The sequence below is a fragment of the Pristiophorus japonicus genome, chromosome 21 (genome assembly GCF_044704955.1).
Source record: "Pristiophorus japonicus isolate sPriJap1 chromosome 21, sPriJap1.hap1, whole genome shotgun sequence".
In the NCBI taxonomy this organism is placed as follows: Eukaryota; Metazoa; Chordata; class Chondrichthyes; family Pristiophoridae; genus Pristiophorus; species Pristiophorus japonicus.
The window spans coordinates 70,381,347-70,407,964 of NC_091997.1; the positions used below are offsets into that span (position 1 = coordinate 70,381,347).

The 26,618-nt window shown below is 47.6% G+C and overlaps 1 protein-coding gene across 17 annotated transcripts in view; it reads left to right on the forward strand.

Annotated features, from left to right (window-relative positions):
• The window catches only part of LOC139234097 (sorbitol dehydrogenase-like), a 230,749-nt gene that overhangs the window by 124,592 nt on the left and 79,539 nt on the right, over positions 1 to 26,618 (forward strand). For 15 of the 17 annotated variants that reach the window (XR_011588271.1, XR_011588273.1, XR_011588270.1 and 12 more), the window contains 4 exons: positions 7,282 to 7,400; positions 7,957 to 8,022; positions 18,282 to 18,457; positions 19,285 to 19,406. Coding sequence is in view for 10 of the 17 variants with exons in the window: in XM_070865027.1 (XP_070721128.1) it covers positions 7,282 to 7,400; positions 7,957 to 8,022; positions 18,282 to 18,457; positions 19,285 to 19,406 (483 nt within the window). In the remaining 7 variants the exon portion in view is untranslated. The other 2 variants (XR_011588276.1, XM_070865030.1) reach the window with 2 other exon arrangements.

Sequence of the window (26,618 nt, forward strand, 5' to 3'; positions counted from 1 at the left end):
CATCCGGGAGGGTGCTCGAGTCTCAATGCCAAGAGCGTGGAGAGGTCAAGCGCAGGCAACGGAAGGAGCGTGTGGCAAACCAGTCCCACCCACTCCTTCCTTCAACAACTATCTGCCCCACCTGTGACAGAGTCTGTGACTTTCGTATTAGACTGTTCAACCACCAAAGAACTCACTTCAGGAGTGGAAGCAAGTCTTCCTCGATGCCGAGGGACTGCCTATGATGATGATGACAGGTGGTACTTTAACCACTCTACTGTGTGATGAGCGACTGAGTCAGGCCACCCTGTGGGCAGTGTCCATCTCGACTCATGGGGTAGCAGTGCATCTTCCCTCAGTTGGGCATTGACTGGAGTTGTTCTTCATTTCTGCTTCCATGGCGGATTGAGTGCATTACACTCAGGGTTCGCAACCTGACCATTTCGTTGCAAGGCTGGATATTAGTCATTTCGGTTTTCGGGGTGAAAATGGAGGCGGGGTGGGAAAGTTACCAGCCGGGAATAATTTGCGCTTTGGTAAGGAAGTTTCGGCATCTGGGCCCTGAGTCAGGGGGCGCAGCGCGAAGGGAGACGTTGAACTCTTTTCACAGCGCAAGAATGGGAAACTCGAGCACTAAAGTGCCGGGCTGTGTGCGCTCCGAGAGAGGCCTGCAGGGGGTGGGGGGGGATCTTTAAATAAAAACACAAAAACATTCCCAAAACATTGCCCAAGCCACCATAACACGAGATTGCTCAAAAAAAATTAAAAGAACAAACACTCACACTTACCTGTGGAGCACTTTACTTCCCTTGGTTCCACCGGCTATGCCGGACCACTCCAATTTCCCAGGCGGCCATTGCGGCCGCACTTCCCGGCGGGTGGATCGGGCAAAAGACCAAACTTCTGCCGGTGTCGCAACCAGAGGCGTTGCACACCCGGCGGTGCTGCTCAGCTCCGCCGCAAAACCAGACCGGAGGATCGCGACGGAGGGGCGGGAGACCTGAACGCCGCCTTTCACGCCTCTCCGGGGCGAAACCCAGTGCGCGAAGTACCGGAAAATCAGTCTTTTACCAACCAAGGCTACCTGAAAGCTTTAATGGTAAGAGTCTTCGAGCTTTCGGGAAAAGCAGCTTTACGGCCAAACCAATCGATCACTAGGCTTCTCGTTCAAATGGTTAAGGACCAGAGAAGACAATGACTTTGGGAGTTCCTTATTGCACAGACAAAATAGTTTCATTCCTGTAAACCCAATAATCCACACTTGTGAAAATTATGATTGGCATCTGGGACCATTTACTGGCCAGTGGCAGGAAATTATCTTGTGGATTTAAGGTAAATGCTTAAATTTCTATCAGGAACAGCCTAGATTAAAAAAAAACATCTTAGCTGGCAGGAAGCTCCATTGCTGTTCGATAATGATAGGAATTGTCATAACTTACCGTCACTGGTGAGATATCCTAGCCCTTCCTTGAAGTGTCTGTTCCGAACTGGTTGCATTCCACACGGTATTAACCTAGATATCCGTTGGCGTTCCTGTTTAAATAACTCTTTGTGAGATTTGGTGAGCATCCCATCCTGCACCTCAAGAAAATGGAGCTCAGCTGAACTGTGAGCTGGACCATAAGACCAACGTCAGCAAGTGAAGACTGAAATGTAATGACAGAGAGTTTCTGCGGAACAGTCATTTTACATATTACCCATAGAATTACATAGAATGTACAGCACAGAAACAGGTCATTCGGCCCAACTGGTGATTATCCTCCGCACGAGCCTCGTCCCACCCTGACTTCATCCCACTCTATCTGCATATCCGTCTATTCCTTTCTCCCCAATGGAGTTATCAAGCTTCCCCTTAAATGCATCTACGCTATTTACCTCAACTACTGTAGTGAGTTCCACATTCTCAACACTCTCTAGGTAAAGAAGTTTCTCCTGAGTTCCTTATTGGATTTATTAGTGACTATCTTATATTGATGGACCCTAGCTTTGCTCATGAAAGAACATAAGAATTAGGTATAGGAGGAGACCATTCAGCCCCTCGTGTGCTCCACCATTCAATAAGATCATGGCTGATCTTCGACCTCAACTTCACTTTCCCGTCCAATCCCCATATCCCTCGATTCCCTTCGTGTCCAGAATTCTCTCTATGTCTTGAATATACTCAACGACTGAGTATCCACAGCCCTCTGGGGTAGAGAATTCCAAAGATTTTCAACCTTCAGAGTGAAGAAATTTCCTCCTCATCTCAGTCCTAAATGGCCGACCCCTTATCCTGAGACTGTGACCCTTGGTTCTAGAGTCTCCAGCCCGGGGGAAACAGCCTGATATAGGCGGCTGCTCATGATAAATGCAGGGACAACAACGCAACTTGTATTTATAGAAACATAGAAATTTACAGCGCAGAAAGAGGCGAGAGGCGGAGCGGGGAGATCGAGGCGGCCTACAAAAGGCCCAGCGTCAAGGAAAGGCTCGGGACTTCGTGAGTCGGCGGATGCAGAGTGGGTAGATCGAGGCGGCCTACAAGAGGCCCAGCATCGAGGAGAGGCTCAGGAGTTTGTGAGTCGGTGGAGGCGGAGCGGGGAGATCGAGGCGGCCTACAAAAGCCCAGCGTCGAGGAGTTGGTGAGTCGGCGGAGGCGGAGCGGGGAGATCGAGGCGGCCTACAAAAGCCCAGCGTCGAGGAGAGGCCCAGCCGGTGCAGCTGCAGCAGGCAGAGGAGGCAAAAAACAAGTAGAAAGAAATCGAAAGGTGACGTCACAGCCAAGAGGGTAAGTGATTGGCTGGTGATTGGTAAGTAGTTTTTCTTTTTCTTTCGTTATCAGTAAGTAACATTTAGCATTGTTGTTGCCAAATTAAGTTAATCTAAGGGTTAAGTCATGGCAGGACAGCTCGGACACGTGTTATGCTCCTCCTGTACTATGTGGGAAGTAAGGGAAGCTTCTGGTGTCCCTGACGACTACGTGTGCGGGAAGTGTATCCGCCTGCAGCTCCTGACAGACCGCATTGCGGCACTGGAGCTACGGCTTGATTCACTCTGGAGCACCCACGATGCTGAGAATGACGTGAATAGCACATTTAGCTAGTTGGTCTTACCGCAGGTAAAGGGTACACAGCCAGATAGGGGATGGGTGAACAACAGGAAGATCAGTGGAAGGAAGGTGGTGCAGGGGTCCATTGCGGTCATCCCCCTGCAAAACAGATACACCGCTTTGGGTACTGTTGAGGGGGATGACTCATCAGGGGAGGGCAGCAGTTGCCAAGTTCATGGCACCGTGGGTGGCTCTGCTGCACAGGAGGGCAGGAAAAAGAATGGGAGAGCTTTAGTGATAGGGGATTCGATTGTAAGGGGAATAGATAGGCGTTTCTGTGGCCGCAACCGAGACTCCAGGATGGTATGTTGCCTCCCTGGTGCAAGGGTCAAGGATGTCTCGGAGCGGGTGCAGGACATTCTGAAAAGGAAGGGTGAACAGCCAGTTGTCGTGGTGCATATAGGTACCAACGATACAGGTAAAAAAACGGGATGAGGTCCTACGAGACGAATTTAGGGAGCTAGGAGCTAAATTAAAAAGTAGGAACTCAAAAGTAGTAATCTCAGGATTGCTACCAGTGCCACGTGCAAGTCAGAGTAAGAATCGCAGGATAGCTCAGATGAATATGTGGCTTGAGGAGTGGTGCAAGGGGGAGGGATTCAAATTCCTGGGACATTGGAACCGGTTCTGGGGGAGGTTGGACCAGTACAAACTGGACGGTCTGCACCTAGGCAGGACCGGAACCAATGTCCTAGGGGGAATGTTTGCTAGTGCTGTTGGGGAGGAGTTAAACTAACATGGCAGGGGGATGGGAACCTATGCAGGGAGACACAGGGAAATAAAATGGAGGCAGAAGCAAAAGATAGAAAGGAGAATAGTAAAAGTGGAGGGCAGAGAAACCCAAGGAAAAAAACAAAAAGGGCCACATTACAGCAAAATTCGAAAGGGGCAAAGTGTGTTAAAAAGACAAGCCTGAAGGCTCTGTGCCTCAATGCGAGGAGTATTCGGAATAAGGTGGACGGATTAACTGCGCAGATAGCAGTTAACGGATATGATGTAATTGGCATCACGGAGACATGGCTCCAGGGTGACCAAGGCTGGGAACTCAACATCCAGGGGTATTCAACATTTAGGAAGGATAGACAGAGAGGAAAAGGAGATGGGGTGGCACTGCTGGTTAAAGAGGAAATGTAATAGTAAGGAGGGACATTAGCCTGGATAATGTGGAATCGGTATGGGTGGAGCTTCAAAAAACGCTGGTGGGAGTTGTGTACAGACCACCAAACAGTAGTAGTAAGGTTGGGGACAGCATCAAACAAGAAGTAAGGGATGCATGCAATAAAGGTACAGCAGTTATCATGGGTGACTTTAATCTACACATTGATTGGGCTAACCAAACTGGTAGCAATGCGGTGGAGGAAGATTTCCTGGAGTGTATTAGGGATGGTTTTCTAGACCAATATGTCGAGGAACCAACTAGGGAGGTGGCCATCCTAGACTGGGTGATGTGTAATGAGAAGGGACTAATTAGCAATCTTGTTGTGCAAGGCCCCTTTGGGAAGAGTGACCATAATATGGTAGAATTTTTATTAAGATAGAGAGCGACACAGTTAATTCGGAAACTAGGGTCCTGAACTTCAGGAAAGGTAACTTTGACGGTATAAGGCATGAATTGGCTAGAATAGACTGGCAAAGGATACTTGAAGGGTAGACGGTGAATAAGCAATGGCAAACATTTAAAGATCACATGGATGAACTTCAGCAATTTTACATCCCTGTCTGGAGTAAAAATAAAACGGGGAAGGTGGCTCAACCGTGGCTAACAAGGGAAATTAAGGATAGTGTTAAAACCAAGGAAGAGGCATATTAATTGGCTAGAAAAAGTAACAAACCTGAGGACTGGGAGAAATTTAGAATTCAACAGATGAGGACTAAGGGCTTAATTAAGAGGGTGGTAATAGAGTACGAGAGGAAGCTTGCAGGGAACATAAAAACTGACTGCAAAAGCTTCTATAAATAGTGAAGAGAAAAAGATTAGTGAAGACAAACGTAGGTCCCTTGCAGTCGGATTCAGGTGAATTTATAATGGGGAACAAAGAAATGGCAGACCAATTGAACAAATACTTCGGTTCTGTCTTCACGAAGGAAGACACAAATAACCTTCCGAATGTACTAGGGGACAGTGGGTCTAGTGAGAAGGAGGAACTGAAGGATATCCTTATTAGGCGGGAAATTGTCCAAGGGAAATTGATGCGATTGAAGGCCGATAAATCCCTGGGGCCTGATAGTCTGCATCCCAGAGTACTTAAGGAAGTGGCCCTAGAAATAGTGGATGCATTGGTGATCATTTTCCAACAGTCTATCGACTCTGGATCAGTTCCTATGGACTGGAGGGTAGCTGATGTAACACCACTTTTAAAAAAAGGAGTGAGAGAGAAAACGGTTAATTATAGACCGGTTAGCCTGACATCAGTAGTGGGGAAAATGTTGGAATCAATCATTAAGGATGAAATAGCAGTGCATTTGGAAAGCAGTGACAGGATCAGTCCAAGTCAGCATGGATTTATGAAAGGAAAATCATGCTTGACGAATCTTCTGGAATTTTTTGAGGATGTAATTGGCAGAGTGGACAAGGGAGAACCAGTGAATGTGGTGAATTTGGACTTTCAAAAGGCTTTTGACAGGGTCCCGCACAAGAAATTGGTGTGCAAAATCAAAGCACTTGGTATTGGGGGTAATGTACTGACGTGGATAGAGAACTGGTTGGCAGACAGGAAACAGAGAGTCGGGATAAACGGGTCCTTTTCAGAATGGCAGGCAGTGACTAGTGGAGTGCCGCAGGGCTCAGTGCTGGGACCTCAGCTCTTTACAATATACATTAACGATTTAGATGAAGGAATTGATTGTAATATCTCCAAGTTTGCAGATGACACTAAACTGGATGGCGGTGTGAACTGTGAGGAGGACACTAAGAGGCTGCAGGGTGACTTGGACAGGTTAGGTGAGTGGGCAAATGCATGGCAGATGCAGTATAATGTGGATAAATTGAGGTTATCCATTTTGGGGGCAAAAACACGAAGGCAGAATATTATCTGAATGGCGGCAGATTAGGAAAAGGGGAGGTGCAACGAGACCTGGGTGTCATGGTTCATCAGTCATTGAAAGTTGGCAGGCAGGTACAGCAGGCGGTGAAGAAGGCAAATGGTATGTTGGCCTTCATAGCAAGGGGATTTGAGTATAGGAGCCGGGAGGTCTTACTGCAGTTGTACAGGACCTTGGTGAGGCCTCACCTGGAATATTGTGTTCAGTTTTGGTCTCCTAATCTGAGGAAGGACGTACTTGATATTGAGGGAGTGCAGTGAAGGTTCACCAGACTGAATCCGGGGATGGCTGGACTGACATAATGAGGAGAGGCTGGATCAACTGGGCCTTTATTCACTGGAGTTTAGAAGGATGAGAGGGGATCTCATAGAAACGTATAAGATTCTGACGAGACTGGGCAGGTTAGATGCGGGAAGAATGTTCCCGATGTTGGGGAAGTCCAGAACCAGGGGACATATCTTAGGATAAGGGGTAAGCCATTTAGGACTGAGATGAGGAGAAACTTCTTCACTCAGAGAGTTGTTAACCGAGGAATTCCCTGCCGCAGAGAGTTGTTGATGCCAGTTCATTGGATATATTCAAGAGGGAGTTAGATATGGCCCTTACGGCTAAAGGGATCAAGGCATATGGAGGGAAAGCAGGAAAGGGGTACTGAGGGAATGATCAGCCATGATCTTATTGAATGGCGGTGCAGGATCGAAGGGCCGAATGGCCTACTCCTGCACCTATTTTTCTATGTTTCTGCGTTTCTATTTCGGCCCATCATGTCCGCGCCCACCGACAAAGAGTCACATGGCCCTCGGTCAGCAGCTGTGAAAGTTACATATAAACCTATGAACAAAGAACAATGGCGTTAAGGTAAAGAGCACCCAGCCCAACCAGTCCGCCCCACACAACTGCGACACCCCTTACACTGAAACATTCTACACTCCACCCCAACTGGAGCCATGTGATCTCCTGGGAGAGGCAAAAACCAGATAAAAACCCAGGCCAATTTAGGGAAAAAATCTGGGAAAATTCCTCTCCGACCAATCCAGGCAATCGAAACTAATCCAGGAGATCACCCTGGCCGTATTCGATTCCCTGCAGTATTATAAGACAAAAATGTTACTGACATATATCTACAGAAGGAAAATGCTATGTTTGTGTTCTAACTTGTCCCTTTGTTTCAGGCTTCCTGAGTGTGTAAGCTCTGAAGAAGGTGCTTTCATTGAGCCCCTTTCAGTTGCGATTCATGCCTGTCGTAGAGGCCACGTGAAACTGGGCAGCAAAATCTTGATCTGTGGAGCAGGTAAGTTGCTATTAATGTAATTAGCCACTCGACCAGGTTTGGTGATAATTAGTTATCTCACACCGAATGTGTTAAGTTACTCTTAGCCAGGTTGAGTAGGTTTTGCCTATGCACATTGGAGTTCAGAAGAATGAGAGGTGATCTTATCGAAACATAAGGGGGCTGACAAGGTGGTTGCTGAAAGGATGTTTCCACTCATAAGGGAAACCATAACTAGTGGACATAATATTAGAATAAGGGGCCGCCCATTTAAAACTGAGATGAGGAGAAATTTCTTCTCTCAGAGGGTTGTAAATCTATGGAATTCTCTGCCCCAGAGAGCTGTGGAGGCTGGGACATTGAATATATTTAAGGCGGTGATAGACAGATTTTTGAACGATAAGGGAGTGAAGGGTTATGGAGAGCAGGCGGGGAAGTGGAGCTGAGCCCATGATCAGATCAGCCATGGTCTTATTGAATGGCGGAGCAGGCTTGAGAGGCCAAATGGCCGACTCCTGCTCCTATTTTTTATGTTCTTATGTACTACCATAACTAACATCCTTACTTATTTATTCAGGACCAATTGGACTTCTGAATCTGCTGGTTGCCAAGGCTATGGGGGCGGCTCAGGTTGTGATTTGCGGTAATCCTCTGTTCTCTTTCTCTCTCGCGCGCGCGATTTTCCCGTCAATGCTTTGCAGTGGAAAGTTTCCCTTATCCCGTCGTTTTGCTCAGTCCGAACCTAGAAATGGAGCCGTTTGGCCTAGCTCCTGGTTGTTGCCCCTTGTCCCCACCCCCTTCGGTGGAAGTGGCGACGGGCATCGTTCGCATTGCGCCGTGCAACGGCCTGGCGTTCTCGCGCAGCCCGCTCGCCGGCTTTTCAATGGGAGCAACCCCTCACAGGCGTGCGGATTTGAATGGGCCCACGCACGGAAAAGAAAAAAATTACAGGCAGCTTTGGCGACAAGGTCCCAGTTTAGGATAAAAATAATGGAGATGGGAGTTTAAACCCATCCCGCCTCTGGTCAAATAATCCAACTCCATCCACCTGTTGACTTTTCTGATCTTGACTTGAACCTGATTTCGACTCATTTCGAAACTTCCTGGAATGGCAGGACTGTCGTATGTGGAGAGATTGGGACGACTAGGCCTGTATTCACTAGAGTTTAGAAGAATGAGAGGGGATCTCATTGAAACGTATAAAATTCTGACTGGGTTGGACAGACTGGATGCAGGGAGGATGTTTCCTCTGGCTGGGAAGTCTAGAACAAGGGGTCACAGTCTTAGGATATGGGGTAGGAAATTTAGGACCGAGATGAGGAGAAATGTTTTCACTCAGAGGGTGGTGAGCCTGTGGAATTCTCTACCACAGAAGGCTGTGGAGGCCAAGTCACTGAATATTGAGCGGCAGTTGGCGAGAGGTGGGAGCAGCGTCGGAGCGGCCTATAAAAGGCCCAGCGGGAGCTCGAGTACCAGCGGCAGTTGGCGAGAGGTGGGAGCAGCGTCGGAGCGGCCTATAAAAGGCCCAGCGGGAGCTCGAGTACCAGCGGCAGTTGGCGAGAGGTGGGAGCAGTGTCGGAGCGGCCTATAAAAGGCCCAGCGGGAGCTCGAGAGTCAGCGGCAGTTGGTGAGAGGCGGGAGCAGCGTCGGAGCGGCCTATAAAAGGCGTACCGGTGCAGCTACAGCGAGAGAGAAAGCAAAATAGAAGTAGAAAGGAATCAAAAGGTGACGTCACAGCCAATGGGGTAAGTGATTGGCTGGTGATTGGTGAGTAGCTTTTCTTTTTCTTTTTTATATCAGTAAGTGAACTGTAACATTGTTATTACCAATTTAAGGGTATCTAAGGGTTAAGGCATGGCAGGAGAGCTCGGTCACGTGATATGCTCCTCCTGTGCCATGTGGGAACTCAGGGACACTTCCGGTGTCCCTGACGACTACGTGTGTGAGAAGTGTATCCGCCTTGAGCTCCTGACGACGGTCCGCGTTATGGAATTGGAGCTGAGGGTGGATTCACTCTGGAGCATCCACGATGCTGAGAATAACGTGAGTATCAGGTGTAGTGAGTTGGTCTTACCGCAGGAGAAGGGTCCACAGCCAGATAGGGAATGGAAGACCAGCAGGAAGAGCAGTGCAAGGAAGGTAGTGCAGGGGTCCCCTGTGGTCATCCCCCTGCAAAACAGATACACCGTTTTGAGTACTGTTGGGGAGGATGACTCATCAGGGGAGGGCAGCAGCAGCCAAGTTCATGGCACCGTGGCTGGCTCTGCTGCACAGGAGGGCAGGAAAAAGAGTGGGACCGCGATAGTGATAGGGGATTCAATGGTGAGGGGAATAGATAGGCGTTTCTGCGGCCGCAACCGAGACTCCAGGATGGTATGTTGCCTCCCTGGTGCAAGGGTCAAGGATGTCTCGGAGCGGGTGCAGGACATTCTGAAATGGGAGGGAGAACAGCCAGTTGTCGTGGTGCACATTGGTACGAACGACATAAGTAAAAAAAGGGATGAGGTCCTACGAAACGAATTTAAGGAGCTAGGAGCTAAATTAAAAAGTAGGACCTCAAAAGTAGTAATCTCGGGATTGCTACCAGTGCCACGTGATAGTCAGAGTAGGAATCGCAGGATAGCGCAGATGAATATGTGGTTTGAGCAGTGGTGCAGCAGGGAGGGATTCAAATTCCTGGGGCATTGGAACCGGTTCTGGGGGAGGCGGGACCAGTACAAACTGGACGGTCTGCACCTGGGCAGGACCGGAACCAATGTCCGAGGGGGAGTGTTTGCTAGTGCTGTTGGGGAGGATTTAAACTAATATGGCAGGGGGGTGGGAACTAATGCAGGGAGACAGAGGGAGACAAAAGGGAGGCAGAGGCAGGAGATGGAGGGGAGATGGGGGGGGTTGGTGGAGGGCGGAGAGGCCCGGGGCGGGGAACAGGAAGGGCCACTGTGCGGCAGAATTCTAAAAGGACAAAGGGTGTTAAAAAAACAAGCCTGAAGGCTTTGTGTCTTAATGCAAGGAGTATCCACAATAAGGTGGATGAATTAACTGTGCAAATAGATGTTAACAAATATGATGTGATTGGGATTACGGAGACGTGGCTCCAGGATGATCAGGGCTGGGAACTCAACATCCAGGGGTATTCAACATTCAGGAAGGATAGAGTAAAAGGAAAAGGAGGTGGGGTAGCATTGCTGGTTAAAGAGGAGATTAATGCAATAGTTAGGAAAGACATTAGCTTGGATGATGTGGAATCTATATGGGTAGAGCTGCAGAACACCAAAGGGCAAAAACGTTAGTGGGAGTTGTGTATAGACCTCCAAACAGTAGTAGTGATGTTGGGGAGGGCATCAAACAGGAAATTAGGGGTGCATGCAATAAAGGTGCAGCAGTAATAATGGGTGACTTTAATATGCACATAGATTGGGCTAGCCAAACTGGAAGCAATACGGTGGAGGAGAATTTCCTGGAGTGCATAAGGGATGGTTTTCTAGACCAATATGTCGAGGAACCAACTAGGGGGGAGGCCATCTTAGACTGGGTGTTGTGTAATGAGAGAGGACTAATTAGCAATCTCATTGTGCGAGGCCCCTTGGGGAAGAGTGACCATAATATGGTGGAATTCTGCATTAGGATGGAGAATGAAACAGTTAATTCAGAGACCATAGTCCAGAACTTAAAGAAGGGTAACTTTGAAGGTATGAGGCGTGAATTGGCTAGGATAGATTGGCGAATTATACTTAAGGGGTTGGCTGTGGATGGGCAATGGCAGACATTTAGAGACCGCATGGATGAATTACAACAATTGTGCATTCCTGTCTGGCGTAAAAATAAAAAAGGGAAGGTGGCTCAACCGTGGCTATCTAGGGAAATCAGGGATAGTATTAAAGCCAAGGAAGTGGCATACAAATTGGCCAGAAATAGCAGCGAACCTGGGGACTGGGAGAAATTTAGAATTCAGCAGAGGAGGACAAAGGGTTTGATTAGGGCAGGGAAAATGGAGCACGAGAAGAAGCTTGCAGGGAACATTAAGGCGGATTGCAAAAGTTTCTATAGGTATGTAAAGAGAAAAAGGTTAGTAAAGACAAACGTAGGTCCCCTGCAGTCAGAATCAGGGGAAGTCATAACGGGGAACAAAGAAATGGCAGACCAATTGAACAAGTACTTTGGTTCAGTATTCACTAAGGAGGACACAAACAACCTTCCGGATATAAAACGGGTCAGAGGGTCTAGTAAGGAGGAGGAACTGAGGGAAATCTTTATTAGTCGGGAAATTGTGTTGGGGAAATTGATGGGATTGAAGGCCGATAAATCCCCAGGGCCTGATGGACTGCATCCCAGACTACTTAAGGAGGTGGCCTTGGAAATAGCGGATGCATTGACAGTCATTTTCCAACATTCCATTGACTCTGGATCAGTTCCTATGGAGTGGAGGGTAGCCAATGTAACCCCACTTTTTAAAAAAGGAGGGAGAGAGAAAACAGGGAATTATAGACCGGTCAGCCTGACCTCAGTAGTGGGTAAAATGATAGAATCAATTATTAAGGATGTCATAGCAGCGCATTTGGAAAATGGTGACATGATAGGTCCAAGTCAGCATGGATTTGTGAAAGGGAAATCATGCTTGACAAATCTTCTGGAATTTTTTGAGGATGTTTCCAGTAAAGTGGACAAAGGAGAACCAGTTGATGTGGTATATTTGGACTTTCAGAAGGCTTTCGACAAGGTCCCACACTATGGGCCCAAGTTTCCACATGATTCGCGCCTGATTTTTAGGAGCAACTGGTGGAGAACGGACTATTTTAGAAATCGCAATTCTCCACATTTTTTTTTCTGCAGTTCTAGTCAGGTAGAACAGTTCTAGTTTAGAACAGAATTTTTTCTTCAAAAGGGGGCGTGTCCGGCCACTGACGCCTGATTTGAAAGTTTCCACAGTGAAAATGTACTCCAAACTAAAGTAGAATGGAGCCAGTGAAGATTTTTGTAGAACTGAAAAAACCTGTTCTACACATTAAAAAATCAGCGCAGGTTACAAATTAGGCCAGAACGAGGTGGGGGGAAGGGAACTCATTAAATTCGACAATAAATCCTTATTTATACTTCTACAAATATTATACAAATAAATCCAACCTGAATAAACATTTATAAGCCACGAAAAGATTAAATAAATCATCTTCCTACCTGTGTGAAAGTGCTTCAGCCAGGGAGAATTCTGCAGCCGTTCGTGCCGCTGAGAGGGAGGGGGAGAGAGAGAGAGAGAGAGGGGGAGAGAGAGAGGGAAGGGGGGGAGAGAGAGAGGGGAGGGGGGGGAGAGAGAGAGGGGAGGGGGGGAGAGAGGGAGGGAGAGGGGAGGGAGAGAGAGAGGGGAGGGGGAGAGGGAGGGAGAGAGAGCGAGGGAGAGGGAGGGAGAGAGAGAGGGGGGGGCGTCGGGTCAGGGAACAGGCGCGCGGGTCGGATCAGTCGGGGGAGGGGGAGCGGGTCTCGGGTCGGTGCGGGGCGGGTCTCGGGGCGGGGGGGGGGAGCGGGTGTCGCGTCGGGTCTGGTCGGCGGGGGGGGGGGAGGGGGGAGAGCGAGTGTCGGGTCTGGTCAGGCGGGGAGCAGGAGCTGGCCATGGGAGGAGCCCCAGTGAGGCCATTGGGCCAGGGCTAGGGGCTGCGTGCTTCGGGCCCCTCCCACACAGTTCGGCGCCTGGAGCTACTGCACTTGCGTGCCGACTGTAGCGCGCATGTGCAGAGGTCCCGGCACTGTTTTCAGTGCAGGGACCTGGCTCCGCCCCCCCCCCACAGCTCGTGCTGACTGCGCCAAGGGCCAGAGATCCTGTAAGTAGGTGCAGACTACCGAGGATTTCTTTCGGCGCCGTTTTAGGGCTCGGAGGGGCGCCCGTTTTTTTTCTTGTGGAAACTTAGGCCCAAGAGATTAATGTGCAAAGTTAAAGCACATGGGATTGGGGGTAGTGTGCTGACATGGATTGAGAACTGGTTGTCAGACAGGAAGCAAAGAGTAGGAGTAAATGGGTACTTTTCAGAATGGCAGACAGTGACTAGTGGGGTACCGCAAGGTTCTGTGCTGGGGCCCCAGCTGTTTACATTGTACATTAATGATTTAGACGAGGGGATTAAATGTAGTATCTCCAAATTTGCGGATGATACTAAGTTGGGTGGCAGTGTGAGCTGCGAGGAGGATGCTATGAGGCTACAGAGTGACTTGGATAGGTTAGGTGAGTGGGCAAATGCGTGGCAGATGAAGTATAATGTGGATAAATGTGAGGTTATCCACTTTGGTGGTAAAAACAGAGAGACAGACTATTATCTGAATGGTGACAGATTAGGAAAAGGGAAGGTGCAACGAGACCTGGGTGTCATGGTACATCAGTCATTGAAGGTTGGCATGCAGGTACAGCAGGCGGTTAAGAAAGAAAATGTCATGTTGGCCTTCATAGCGAGGGGATTTGAGTACAGGGGCAGGGAGGTGTTGCTACAGTTGTACAGGGCCTTGGTGAGGCCACACTTGGAGTATTGTGTACAGTTTTGGTCTCCTAACTTGAGGAAGGACATTCTTGCTATTGAGGGAGTGCAGCGAAGATTCACCAGACTGATTCCCGGGATGATGGGACTGACCTATCAAGAAAGACTGGATCAACTGGGCTTGTATTCACTGGAGTTCAGAAGAATGAGAGGGGACCTCATAGAAACGTTTAAAATTCTGACGGGTTTAGACAGGTTAGATGCAGGAAGAATGTTCCCAATGTTGGGGAAGTCCAGAACCAGGGGTCACAGTCTAAGATAAGGGGTAAGCCATTTAGGACCGAGATGAGGAGAGACTTCTTCACCCAGAGAGTGGTGAACCTGTGGAATTCTCTGCCACAGAAAGTGGTTGGGGCCAATTCACTAAATATATTCAAAAGGGAGTTAGATGAAGTCCTTACTACTCAGGGGATCAAGGGGTATGGTGAGAAAGCAGGAATGGGGTACTGAAGTTTCATGTTCAGCCATGATCTCATTGAATGGCGGTGCAGGCTAGAAGGGCTGAATGGCCTGCTCCTGCACCTATTTTCTATGTTTCTATATTTAAGAGGGAGATAGATAGATTTCTAGAAACAAAAGACATCAAGGGGTATGGGGAAAAAGCGGGAATATGGTGTTGAGATAGAGGATCAGCCATGATCATATTGAATGGCGGTGCAGTCTCGAAGGGCCGAATGGCCACCTACTACTTCTATTTTGTATGTTTCAAACCTTTGATTTTCTGCTGGAGCTGTGAGGGGATCAAGTTATCAGCCTGTGCGTTACTGATGCCCAGGGTTGCAATGGCAGGAAGGGGTAGATTTTGTTTTCAACCTGCACATTAACTGTTGGTGATATCATTATATGTCTTGCTCCACCGTCTTAAGACCCATTTATGTCAAACAGGTAAAAACCACATTAGTTAGATGAAGAAATGCTATGTGATTGAGTTCACCTTTCAACCCATAGTCATTTTCGGACTTCGTTTTAAAATGAGTCACTGATAATATAATACCACGGCATAAAAATAGCTCTTCATTGCGTCAATTGTCTCTTTGAACTTGAGGCATGAATTACCTGCGTGTTTGTCCCCTACAGACTCACATAACCAGGGAGTAAACTTTAATTCTCATACCTAAACAAGGAATATTGATGTGAGTTCGACTTCTCTTGGGGCCCCGATTTTTTAATGCTGGTTTTACGCCCATTTTACATTCTGACATATTCTAATGAGATTCGCAGGAAATTTGAGCCTTACTTGACATCGGCAGAATGGGCGCATTTTCGGGTCTAACTTCAGGGTTGCGCCCTGGGAAGATATTACAGGTCTTTGGGCCGAAAATTGCAGCCTCGCCAGGCGGGTTCGACGTGCGCACGAACCCGGCGAGGCCTCGCAAATGCCGGTTCTTGGCGTGCGATGGGCATGCACCGAGAACCTGCTTTTCCGATCTGTCAAAATTTATCGAACGCATCCCCGCAGGAAGGACATCCATGGGGCAGAGATTTGGGCTATTTGCCCAACTCATGCCCAGAGAATGTCCTTCAAACTCGTACACCTGGTAAAAGCAGGCGCATAGCTTACTTTTACCAGCATAAGAGTTTTAAAACATAGAAAAATTAAATATAATGATTCATTTTTATATTAAAAACCCTGTTCAGTAAGGTAATTTATTTTTAACTCTATTAGAATACATTAAAAAAAATTCCAAAAATGATTTTTTTCTAAAACATTCAACTCAATTAATTTTAAATATGTGCGGTATTTTTTAAAATGTATTGTGCTGTGTTTCTTGTTTTAGGGGTTATTCCCATTGATAGTAATGGGAGCTCGTAAAAACGAGTTCCCATTATCATCAATGAGAATACTAGATAGTGACTGGTGGTCCAGGCCCACCTGATCCCAGGATATGTATCCGTATCTGGAAGAAATGTTCCCGTACACAGCACAGCAAATGGAGGCCTCCGACCGGAATCCTCCGTTCCTTCGGGACCACCAGGTATTTCCGTAGGTTTTTTTCAGATTGGAGGCGTTTGCCCGTAGGAAGCCTCCGACCGTAATTTTCTCCTCTGCGTTTTGGCTCATAAACCAAGGACCTTCCCTATTAAAAAAAGTGGCCGCACTCATCCATCATCATCATCGGCAGTCCCTCGGAATCGAGGAAGACTTGCTTCCACTCCTGAAGTGAGTTCTATGGTGGCTGAACAGTCCAATACAAGAGCCACAGACTCTGTCACAGGTGGGACAGATAGTCGTTGAGGGAAGGGGTGGGTGGGACAGGTTTGCCGCACGCTCTTTCCGCTGCCTGCGCATGCTCTCGGCGATGAGACTCGAGGTGCTCAGCGCACTTCCTCCACTTAGGACGGTCTTGGGCCAGGGACTCCCAGGTGTCGGTGGGGATGTTGCATTTTATCAGGGAGGCTTTGAGGGTGCCCTTGTAACGTTTCCTCTACCCACCTTTGGCTCGTTTGCTGTGAAGGAGCTCCGAGTAGAGTGCTTGCTTTGGGAGTCTCGTGTCTGGCATGCGGACTATGTGGCCTGCCCAGCGGAGCTGATCGAGTGTGGTCAGTGCTTCAATGCTGGGGATGTTGACCTGGTCGAGGATGCTAACGTTTGTGCGTCTGTCCTCCCAGGGGATTTGTAGGATCTTGCAGAGACATCGTTGGTGATATTTCTCCAGCAACTTGAGGTGTCTACTGTACATGGTCCATGTCTCTGAGCCATACAGGAGGGTGGGTATTACTACAGATACATCCCTGACTTCATCCTCCCCTCTCTCAACCTTTCTCTCTCTCAGTTTACCTTACTCTGTTTCTCTTCTTCTGCCTCCCTCTCCTCTTTCTATCTCTGTCTCTGTTTCTCTCTCTCTCTCTTTCTTCTCTGTCTCAATCTCCCTCTGCCTCCCTTTATCTCTTTCTGTTTCTCTTTCTCAGCACACATTTTCCCTCCCCTGTGCCCACCAAGTGCAGTCCTCTGACTGACCTCGCTCTCTTCTCTGTCCTCAAAAGAAAATCACGGTCCCCAGGCACCTCGGCCGTAACAACAAAATACCTCTAACGTAGCGAGTGGCTCCAAGATGTCCCAGCGTCCCAAGACTGAGGAGCAGGGGAGTACAGACACGGAGCAGGAGTTAGTCAAAGTATTAGTTCTGGTGCCAATGCTACTGAAGCGACAGATCTCCTGCCTCAACACAAAGCAATAACGTTGGTTTATCGCGAGCTATATCTATACTGGTTATACAAAGAATTTATTGTCCCATGTACCAATGCAAAAGAAATAGATTATAGGGGCTGTTTTCCAATATCTGCTCTCAGTTGGACAAGGCTTCCATCAGAACCCCTGACCTCCACCGCCTCGAAGGTCAAGGGCAGCAGGCACATGTGAACGCCACCTCCTCCACGTTCCCCTCCAAGTCACACACCATCCCTTGGAAATATATCGGCTGTTCCTTCATCGTCGCTGGGTCAAAATCCTGGAACTCCCTCCCTACAGCACTGTGGGAGCACCTTCACCACACAGACTGCAGCGGTTCAAGAAGGCGGCTCACCACCACCTTCTCACGGGGCAATTAGGGATGGGCAATAAATGCTGGTTATAATGTAGGAAACATGGCAGCCAATTTGCGCACAGCAAGCGCCTACAAATGCGATAATGACCAGATAATCTGTTTTTTCAGTGATGTTGATTGAGGGATTAATATTGGCCCAGGACACCAGGGAGAACTCCCCTGCTCTTCTTCGAAATAGTGTCGTGGGATATCTTACGTCCATCTGAGAGGGCAGACGGGGCCTCGGTTTAATGTTTCATCCAAAAGACAGCACCTGCTGATAGTGCAGCACTCCCTCAGCACTGCACTGGGAGTGTCAGACTAGATTTATGTGCTCAAGTCTCTGGAGTGGGACTTGAACCCACAACCTTCTGACTCAGAGACAAGAGTGCTGCCCACTGAGCCACAGCTGACACAGCTGATTCAGACAATTCAGAGAAAAAGGTTGCTGGGAAATTCTTCTCGGGCATCCCCCCCCCACACACAACCCCCCACCCGCTCCCGCCCCTGAGGGTGATCATAACAAGTTCGAGGAGACCAGAGTAACCACAAGGATTATCAGCCAACATCCCACCTGCCCTGTGTATGCAGCGCTATCAGTTACAGACTGGGACTGCTGCAGCTCCCTTTTGAAGGTTTTCAGTGAATCAACACTCACTGGACAAGGCAATAACTTGTTCCAGAGGTCAACGACTCTCCGAGAGAACCTCCTGACAGCTAACCTAGTTTTACGCTTATTGTACCAGCTCGCCCTCGGTAAAGCACCAGCGATGAAGGAAAGACCATTTTCATTTGCTATTGGCCTCGGTGAAACCTCGGGCGTTTGTTGCGTTGGTGAATTTGAGACGGATTTGTTTTCTTAGATTTGTCAAGTGCCCGACTGGAGAAGGCGAAGGAGGTGGGGGCTGATTTCACCATAACAGTCACGAAGGAGACAGCCCAGGATCTGGCCCTGAAAGTGGAGGCTGCTCTTGGTTGCATGCCAGATAGCACCATCGAATGCACGGGGGCAGAGTTCTGTGTCCATACCAGCATCTATGTAAGTACTTAATTGCCTCTAATTAACATCCCGATGATATCATCAGAGCCCAACTACAGTTTTTAATACACGGCATTAGCATTGAGTTTCTTGGCCAGGACAACCCAGTGACGAAGAGAATCGGGGCTAGAAGAGAACAGAATGGGTAAGAAAGAGACAGGTGATTACAGAGAATATACAGCACAGAAACTGGCCATTCATAAGAACATAAGAAATAGGAGCAGGAGTCGGCCATTTGGCCCCTCAAGCCTGCTCCGCCATTCAATAAGATCATGGCTGATATGATCTTGGTCTCCCGTCTGCTCCCCATAATCCTTTACTCCCTATCGCTCAAAAATCTGTCTATCTCCACCTTAAATAAATTCAATGACCCAGCCTCCACAGCTCTCTGGGGCAGAGAATTCCAAAGATTCACGACCCTCGGTCAGAAGAAATTCCTCTTCATTTCTGTTTTAATTAAGTGACCCCTTATTCTGAGACTATGCCCCCTAGTTCTAGATTCCCTCATGAGGGGAAGCATCCTCTTTGCATCTACCCTGTAAAACCCTCTCAGAATCTTATAATGTTCAATAAGACCACCTCTCATTCTTCTAAACTCCAATGAGTATAGGCCCAACCTGCTCAACCTTTCTTCATAACACAATGGACCGCAGTTAAACCATCGCGGAAGCTCTCGCCTTTAATGGCCGACTCCTGCTCCTATTTCTTAATTGTCTATATTATCAGGCGTTTTATCTACCTGCTTATGTCTTTGTGAAAGGTAGTTTAGAATTGAGCTGTGTTGCTGATCCCTGTTTCTTAGCTCATACATGTGGTGTTCTTCTTAGTCTACTCGCTCCGGGGGGACTGTGTTGCTGGTGGGACATGGTCCGGCGTTGGTGAGTGTCCCGCTGCTCAACGCTGCAATCCGAGAAGTGGATATCCGGGGAATGTTCAGATACTGCAACACGTGAGTACTGGCGGTCTCTCGGTGCCAACAACACGTTAACGCAATCTCGAATTTTAATATTAATGAACACGATTAATGGCGAAGGTGCGCACGATTGAGTACCTGTGCCTTATCCGCCCCCAACTCAATTTAAAAAAAAATGCCTTGAATATTTGAGCAGCATTTCACCTCTTCGAAGCAGCTGTACACATCCATTGTATCACAGGATCGCTAAGAATGTTGTGAGTTTCAGGGAAAGTGACTGTGTTATTTTTATTCCTATTTTCTATCTTTATTTTCCTTCCTTTCCGAATGCTTGGCACAATCGAAAGAACTTGTATTAGCTGTGGCTCAGTGGGCAGCACTCTCGCCCCTGAGTCACTCCAGGGACTTGAGTACATAAATGTAGGCTGACACTCCCAGTGCAGTGCTGAGGGAGCGCCTTTCAGATGAGTCATTAAATCGAGGCCATGGTACTATTTCGAAGAAGAGCAGGGGAGTTATCCCCAATGTCCTGGGCCAATATTTATCCCTCAACCAACATCACTAGAACAGATGATCTGATCATTAACACATTGCTGTTTGTGGGAGCTTGCTGTGCTGAAATTGGCTGCCGCGTTTCCCAGCATTACGGCAGTGACCACAATTCAAAAAGTATTTCATTGGCCGTAAAGCGCTGTGGGTCATCTTGATGTCATGAAGGGCGCTATAGAAAGGCAACTCTTTCTTTCATATAAAAAGCCTTATCGCATCAGGGTTCTTAGAAATGCGGCATGGAAATGCTATGGCTGGCAGGGCTAGATGAACCGAGGGTCCTCTCCTGCCTGAAGCTGTTACTGCAGATGTCCCAAAGTGATTTACAACCAATGGCTTGCTTTTGAAGTGCAGTCACTGTTGTGTAGACAAGCACGGCAGCCAATCTGTGCACAGCAAGGTCCCACAAGCACCAAATGAACGAATGACCAGATAATCTGTTCTTTGTGGTGTTGCTTTGAGGGGCGGGATTTATGTCCGATTGAACAGAACATCTACAATTTCCGAATAGACACTTGTGATTTGTGACAAACCAACCTTTCAATGTTACAGGGACAAAATTCCTCGACTGTCACTATATTGTGCAACCAGGGCAAATCAGGGGAAATAGAAATCTGTTAATAGAAAAAGATAGATAAGTGGAAACTTATTGCTTTTACCTAAGGATTCTACAACAACAACTTATATTTATATAGCACCTTTAACATAGTGAAACATCCCAAGGCGCTTCACAGGAGTATTATGAGCTAAAAAATTAGCACCGAGCCACATAAGGAGAAATTAAGGAAGGTGACCAAAAGCTTGGTCAAAGAGGTAGGTTTTAAGGAGCATCTTAAAGGAGGAGAGAGAGGTAGAGAGGCGGAGAGGTTGAGGGAGGGAGTTTCAGAGCTTGGGAGCTGAAGGCACGGCCACCAATGGTGGAGCGATTATAATCAGGGATGCTCAAGAGGGCAGAATTAGAGGAGCGCAGACATCTCGAGGGGTTGTGGGGCTGGAGGAGATTACAGAAATAGGGAGGGGGCGAGGGCCATGGAGGGATTTGAAAACAAGGATGAGAATTTTGAAATCGAGGCGTAGTTTAACCGGGAGCCAAAGTAGGTGAGCGGGACTCGGTGCGAGTTAGGACATGGGGCAGCCGAGTTTTGGATGGCCTCATGTTTGCATAGCATGGAATGTGGGAGGCCAGCCAGGTGTGCGTTGCAGTAGTCAAGTCTCAAGGTGACAAAGGCATTCTACATTCACAAGCTGTTTCCTCTTGGCCTGATTTTAGAATAATTATTGCCAAGATAATAGTTTGGCACGTTACAGGTGCTGTGCTCCAAAAGTCAAATTGTTTTTTTATTAATTGATGGTGCACTTTCAAACCACAAAATTTGCATCAGGAAACGATGATTAAATTCCGGTTGACCTCACACTGTGTTGACCCCACAGCTGGGGCTCAATTGGTTGCACTGTTGCTGCTGATACCAGCTAGATCGTGGGTTCATAGTCCCGCTCCCAGAGGTTTAAGCGCAAAATGTTCCCGAAATGAACGTGATCCCATCACCAAATGCATCGTCCTCCCCCCTGCTTTCTGAAGGGTCTGCTCCCTTCCCTGGTTCATCCCCGCCACCACCTCCTACTTCCTGCAGTCCTTCCCTCTGGCACCTTCCTGTGCAAACGCAGGAGATGCAGGACCTTCCCATTCTCAGTGGGTAGCACTCTCTCTCTCGCCTCTGAGTCAAAAGGTTGTGGATTCAAGTCCCACTCCAGGGACCTGAGCACAAACATATCTAGGTTGACACTGCAGCGCAGTGCCGGGGGAGTGCTGCACTGTCGGAGGTGCCGTCTTTCGGATGAGACGTTAAACCAGGGGTGGGAAATTATTTGGGCTAGAGGGCCATTTAACAGGTTTTGGTGAGTTGTTGAGGGTCGCCCACCAATGTTCCCCCTAAGGCACGTGGCCACACGGTGGCACAACAATCACGCGTTCCCCAGCTCCTGCCGCTGGAAGAGATACGGCATAGCGTCGGGCCGTGCGGCAAATTTAAAGGGACTACATGCCAAAAAAATTAGAGTGAACATTGCATAAACATAGATTCAGATAGTAGTCAGATGCTATCTTAAATACATAACATGAATTCGATACTGCTAAAAGATGAAAGTTGAAAATGTTGTGGTATCTTGAGGTCTCTGTAAATCAGTACTGTGAAATAGAATTGTACCCTCTTTAGAGCCTGTGTCAGCATCAATTTCCCACCTCAGTCAGCCTTATGCCCTCTGCAAAGATTACTAATGCTGTCCCAATTGGTGCCAGATGAGAACTCCTCTGGGTACTGGAAGAGGAAAGAAGCACTTTCTCTGGCAAAAGAGTTGTGGACATGAGCAGATATGACTCCATTCTAAATGGATAGGGCATAGTCAGTATGCAGTGCATTCTGTGTACGAAAGTCCGCCATTGGGGCCCAGAATCACGGAACGGATCTTGTTAAGATCGGGCCAGGGAGAATCGCTTTTGCGAATTATTAATTTCAATGAAGTATTACTATATTTGTTTTCCTTGGCTGCAGTTCGGGTCTGTCTCTGACCCCTGAGAAGTGAAGGTGGATAAACGAATGTGCAGCTCGAGCTCCGGCTCGCATTCTATTTCTGTCCCATCCAGCAGGCCGGACATGGCCCACGGGCCGTATTTTGCCCAACCACTGTGTTAAACCGAGGCCCCGTCTGCTCTCTCAGGTGGACGTAAAAGATCCCATGGCACTATTTCGAAGAAGAGCTGGGGAATTATGCCTGGTGTCCTGGGGCCAATATTTATCCCTCAATCAATGTAACAAAAACAGATTATCTGGTCATTATCACATTGGTGTTTGTGGGAGCTTGCTGTGCGCAAATTGGCTGCCTGTTTCCTACATTACAACAGTGACTGCACTTCAAAAGGTACTGGCTGTAAAGCGCTTTGAGACGTCCAGTGGCCGTAAAAGGCGCTATATAAATGCAAGTCTTTTTTTTCTTTACCTACTCTCACACGTTGTTCAGGGCCCCAGACGCTCACTCCTGCAGCGCCCAACAGCAGTTTACGCATATTTCCTTGAATCTAGTAAACAGTTCACAGTCCAGTCTCTTATGCATTGGGATGTCAAAGCGCAGATTAGGTCAGCCTATTGCAAAGTTCCACCTTGTCTGCAAGAGCTACCTGTGGCGTGCCAATTTAACCCCTCTGCCCATTTGCACTCTGACCTCTCTCTTATTGGCCTTGTACCCGATTCCAAAGAGCTCATGACAAACCACAAGAAAACAAACCAAGGCACCTGCAATTCTCTGCTCGGAACGGTAATTTAATCTTTTAGCTGTGTTTCAATTTCATACCTGACTCCGCCCCCGCTCTGAGATTTTCCATCTCTCTCATTTTCTCCTATTCCTGTAGGCCTTTCACTCCCTCAGCTGTTTACACACCCTTTGTGTAAAGTCGTAATGCTTCTATCCATAACTTGGACGGATGTAATCCGCTGTGTGTTTGTGTGATCAGCAGAGAGCTGAGGAATGCACTGCTGAGAGTTAGTGATTGAAGCAGAGACTATATGTCAATATTTACGAATAGGTGATTGCAGGAAAGGGGATTTGAAGCGATAAGGGGTCAGGGCAGGCACCCAAGGAAGGTAAACACTAGCACAGCCTGTTCCTGTGTTGTAATCTCTATGCAAGTTCTGTGGCCGTGGATTGCTGCAAAATGAGTTGCCCCTTTAAAAACATTTTGCTTCTGCCAATGTCCCACAGAGAAAGTTGCAACCAGGTTCCCTGGGTCTGCTTGTTGATTTAGCATTAGGAGCATAGGAACAGGAAGAGGACATTCAGCCCCTTGAGCCTGTTCCACCATTCAATGAGATTGTGGCTGATCAGTGACCTAACTCCATCTGCCCGCCTTTGGTCCATGTCGCTTAATCCCTTCGGTTAACAGAAAGCTATCAATCTCAGATTTAAAATTAACAATGATCTAGCATCAAGTACCGTTTGTGGAAGAGAGTTCCAAACTTCAACCACCCTTTGTGTGTAGAAGTGTTTCCTAATTTCACTTCTGAAAGGTCTGGCTCTAATTTTTAGACTATGCCCCCAGTCCTAGACTCCCCAACCAGCGGGAATCGTTTCTCTCTATCTACCCTATCAGTTCCCCTTAATATCCTGAAAACTTCAATCAGATCACCCCTTAACCTTCTAGATTCTAGGGGCTACAACCCTAGTTTGTGTAATTGGTGCAATCATTCCTGTAAAACCTGTGGAAAGCAGGTATAAGCAGTTAAACAACATGGAAGCTCTTCTGATACCGATAAAAAGATAGAAATAACCATTAAGAGCAGGGCAGTTCTGGTCTTCATTTCCATGTTCATCCGAGAGGGTTTATCGTGCTTTTTGGAACTTGACCCTTCTGACTCCGAGGCAAGAGTTCTGCCTACTGAGCTGCTGCAAATGGTCATTTCATCCGACGCAAAGCTTAGGAAAGAGTGACAGGTGACACGTTTCTGCCCCGAGGGCTGCCTGAGGGAGGGGAGAGCAGAGCTGGGCTTGAGCCGACAATAGCCACGGGCCCATTGCATGTCCGTTCAGCCAGGCTTGAGTCCTTCCAGGGAGAGAGCCTGTCTCCAGAGGCCCAAGGGCCATGTTCATGATCTGCGACAACAAATCCCAGACAGGGGAACGGTAGCATACTGGTTATGTTACTAGACAAGTAATCCAGAGGCCTGGACTAATCCGGAGACGTGAGTTCAAATCCTACCATGGCAGCTGGGGAATTTAAATTCAGTTAATTAATAAATCTAGAATTAAAAAGCTAGTATCTGTAATGGTGACCATGAAACTACTCCTAGATTGTTGGAACTGATTCACTACTGTTATTTAAAGAAGGAAATTTGCCGCACTTACCTGGTCTGTCCTACACTCTCCAGACCCACAGTAATGTGGTTGATTCTTAACTGCCCTCTGAAATGGCTCAGTGAGCCACTCAGTTGTAACAAAGTTAGCACTGTGGCAGCTGCCTTCACTTTACGGGACTGCTCGGTTCAAGAAGGCGGCTCACTGCCATCTTCTCGGGGGCAATTAGGGATGGGCAATAAATTGCTGGCCTTGCCAGTGATGCCCATATCCAATGAATAAATAATAAAAACTCTTGATCCTGGATAAGTGCAGTGCACTTGGGCGGGGCAGGATTATCCCTTGACTCTGCAATATGACAGGTGCCTTTGGAGACAAATTCCAAAAGAGAGGCCCAATCTATTTAAGCTTTAAAACTCCCTCATATGCTTGTCTAGCCTCCCCTTAAATGCATCTATACTTTAAAACTCCCCAACATCTGATTTAATGGCAATAACCCAGTTGTGCCTTACATAATTCATTTGCCTCTTAGAAATAATATACATGCGTAAGTATTGCTATTTTATCACTAAATCTCTGAGGTTACAAGAATCATCATTTCATGACACTGAGCCAAGCACAGATTTTTGGAAAAGTTGCGAAATGCAAGCAGCACAGGAATTTTCCTAAAACAATATTGTTGAGTAATTCAGCATTAGGAGCTCGAGTTATGGCTACATGCCTATCTGCTGTTGCCGTCCTTCCTGTGTAAGCGCCTAATTATCTAAATGCATGCCAGAAATCAGTGTACATAAAGTTCAAAAATATTTGTAGTGTGGATCAAAATGGACAGGATTGTGTGTGTGTGTGTGTGTGTGTGTGCGTGTCTGTGCAGGATGGAAGATTCTAGAAAATATGTAATGTTCCCTTACATAGTGTAATGTATTTGCTTCATGGGTTCTTTGCTTAAGAATTCAGAGCAACACATTGCTATTAAGAACTAGTTGGTTTATTAACAAAGGTTTAACAATCACACTACACATTACCAGTTCATCCACCAGGCTCACAACCACCTGCCTCATCGTGGATCCCCCGAACACAACTGGCTGGAGTTTTATTGAGTCTTATGAACATCACATGACTGGCTAAGCCATTCACAATGCAACAGCTCTACAACTCTTTTGGGGGACAAAATAAACAGTTAGATCAAGTGCCCCCCGATCTGGGGGACACTCCAGACACTTTTCAAATGCCCTTTTTTTTTGTTTTTTGTTTTTTTGGGGGGGTTTTTTGTGTTTTTTTGGGGGGGCTTTAAAATCCCCATATGCTTGTCTAGTCTCCCCAGGGTGCCCAAAGATCAGGAGTGTGGGACTGAAGTGCAGCCAGAAATTGAGGAGCAGCCCCTTTAAATAATGGAACAGGGGCTGCAACCTCGTACATTCACTAAAAACGTGGAACACGGACTCTTCCAGACCGCAGAAATTGCAGGCGGCCTGGGAGCCCGTGAACCGGCTTAAAAATCCAGTCCCGTGCACCACCCTCCAGGCCAAGTCCCCGATAAATAGTGGGAGGACTCCCGCGTCGAGTGCACTCCATCGGGGACCCCCGCCTCCTCCGGACGGCAAGATGCAACAGCTCTACAACTCTTTTTGAAAAAGTAAACATTAAATCAAGTGCCCCCCGATCTGGGGGACACTCCAAACATTTTTCAAGGTCCTTTTTTGTGTTTCTTTGGGGGTTTTTTTTTTGGCACTAAAATCATATTTTTTCAAATGCCCCCTATAAAAGGGGAGGGGGACACTAAAACCGGCATTTAAAATAAATGAGACTTTAACACATTTAAAATCAAATTAAAATTTGGTTGCCGGGGGTGACGAT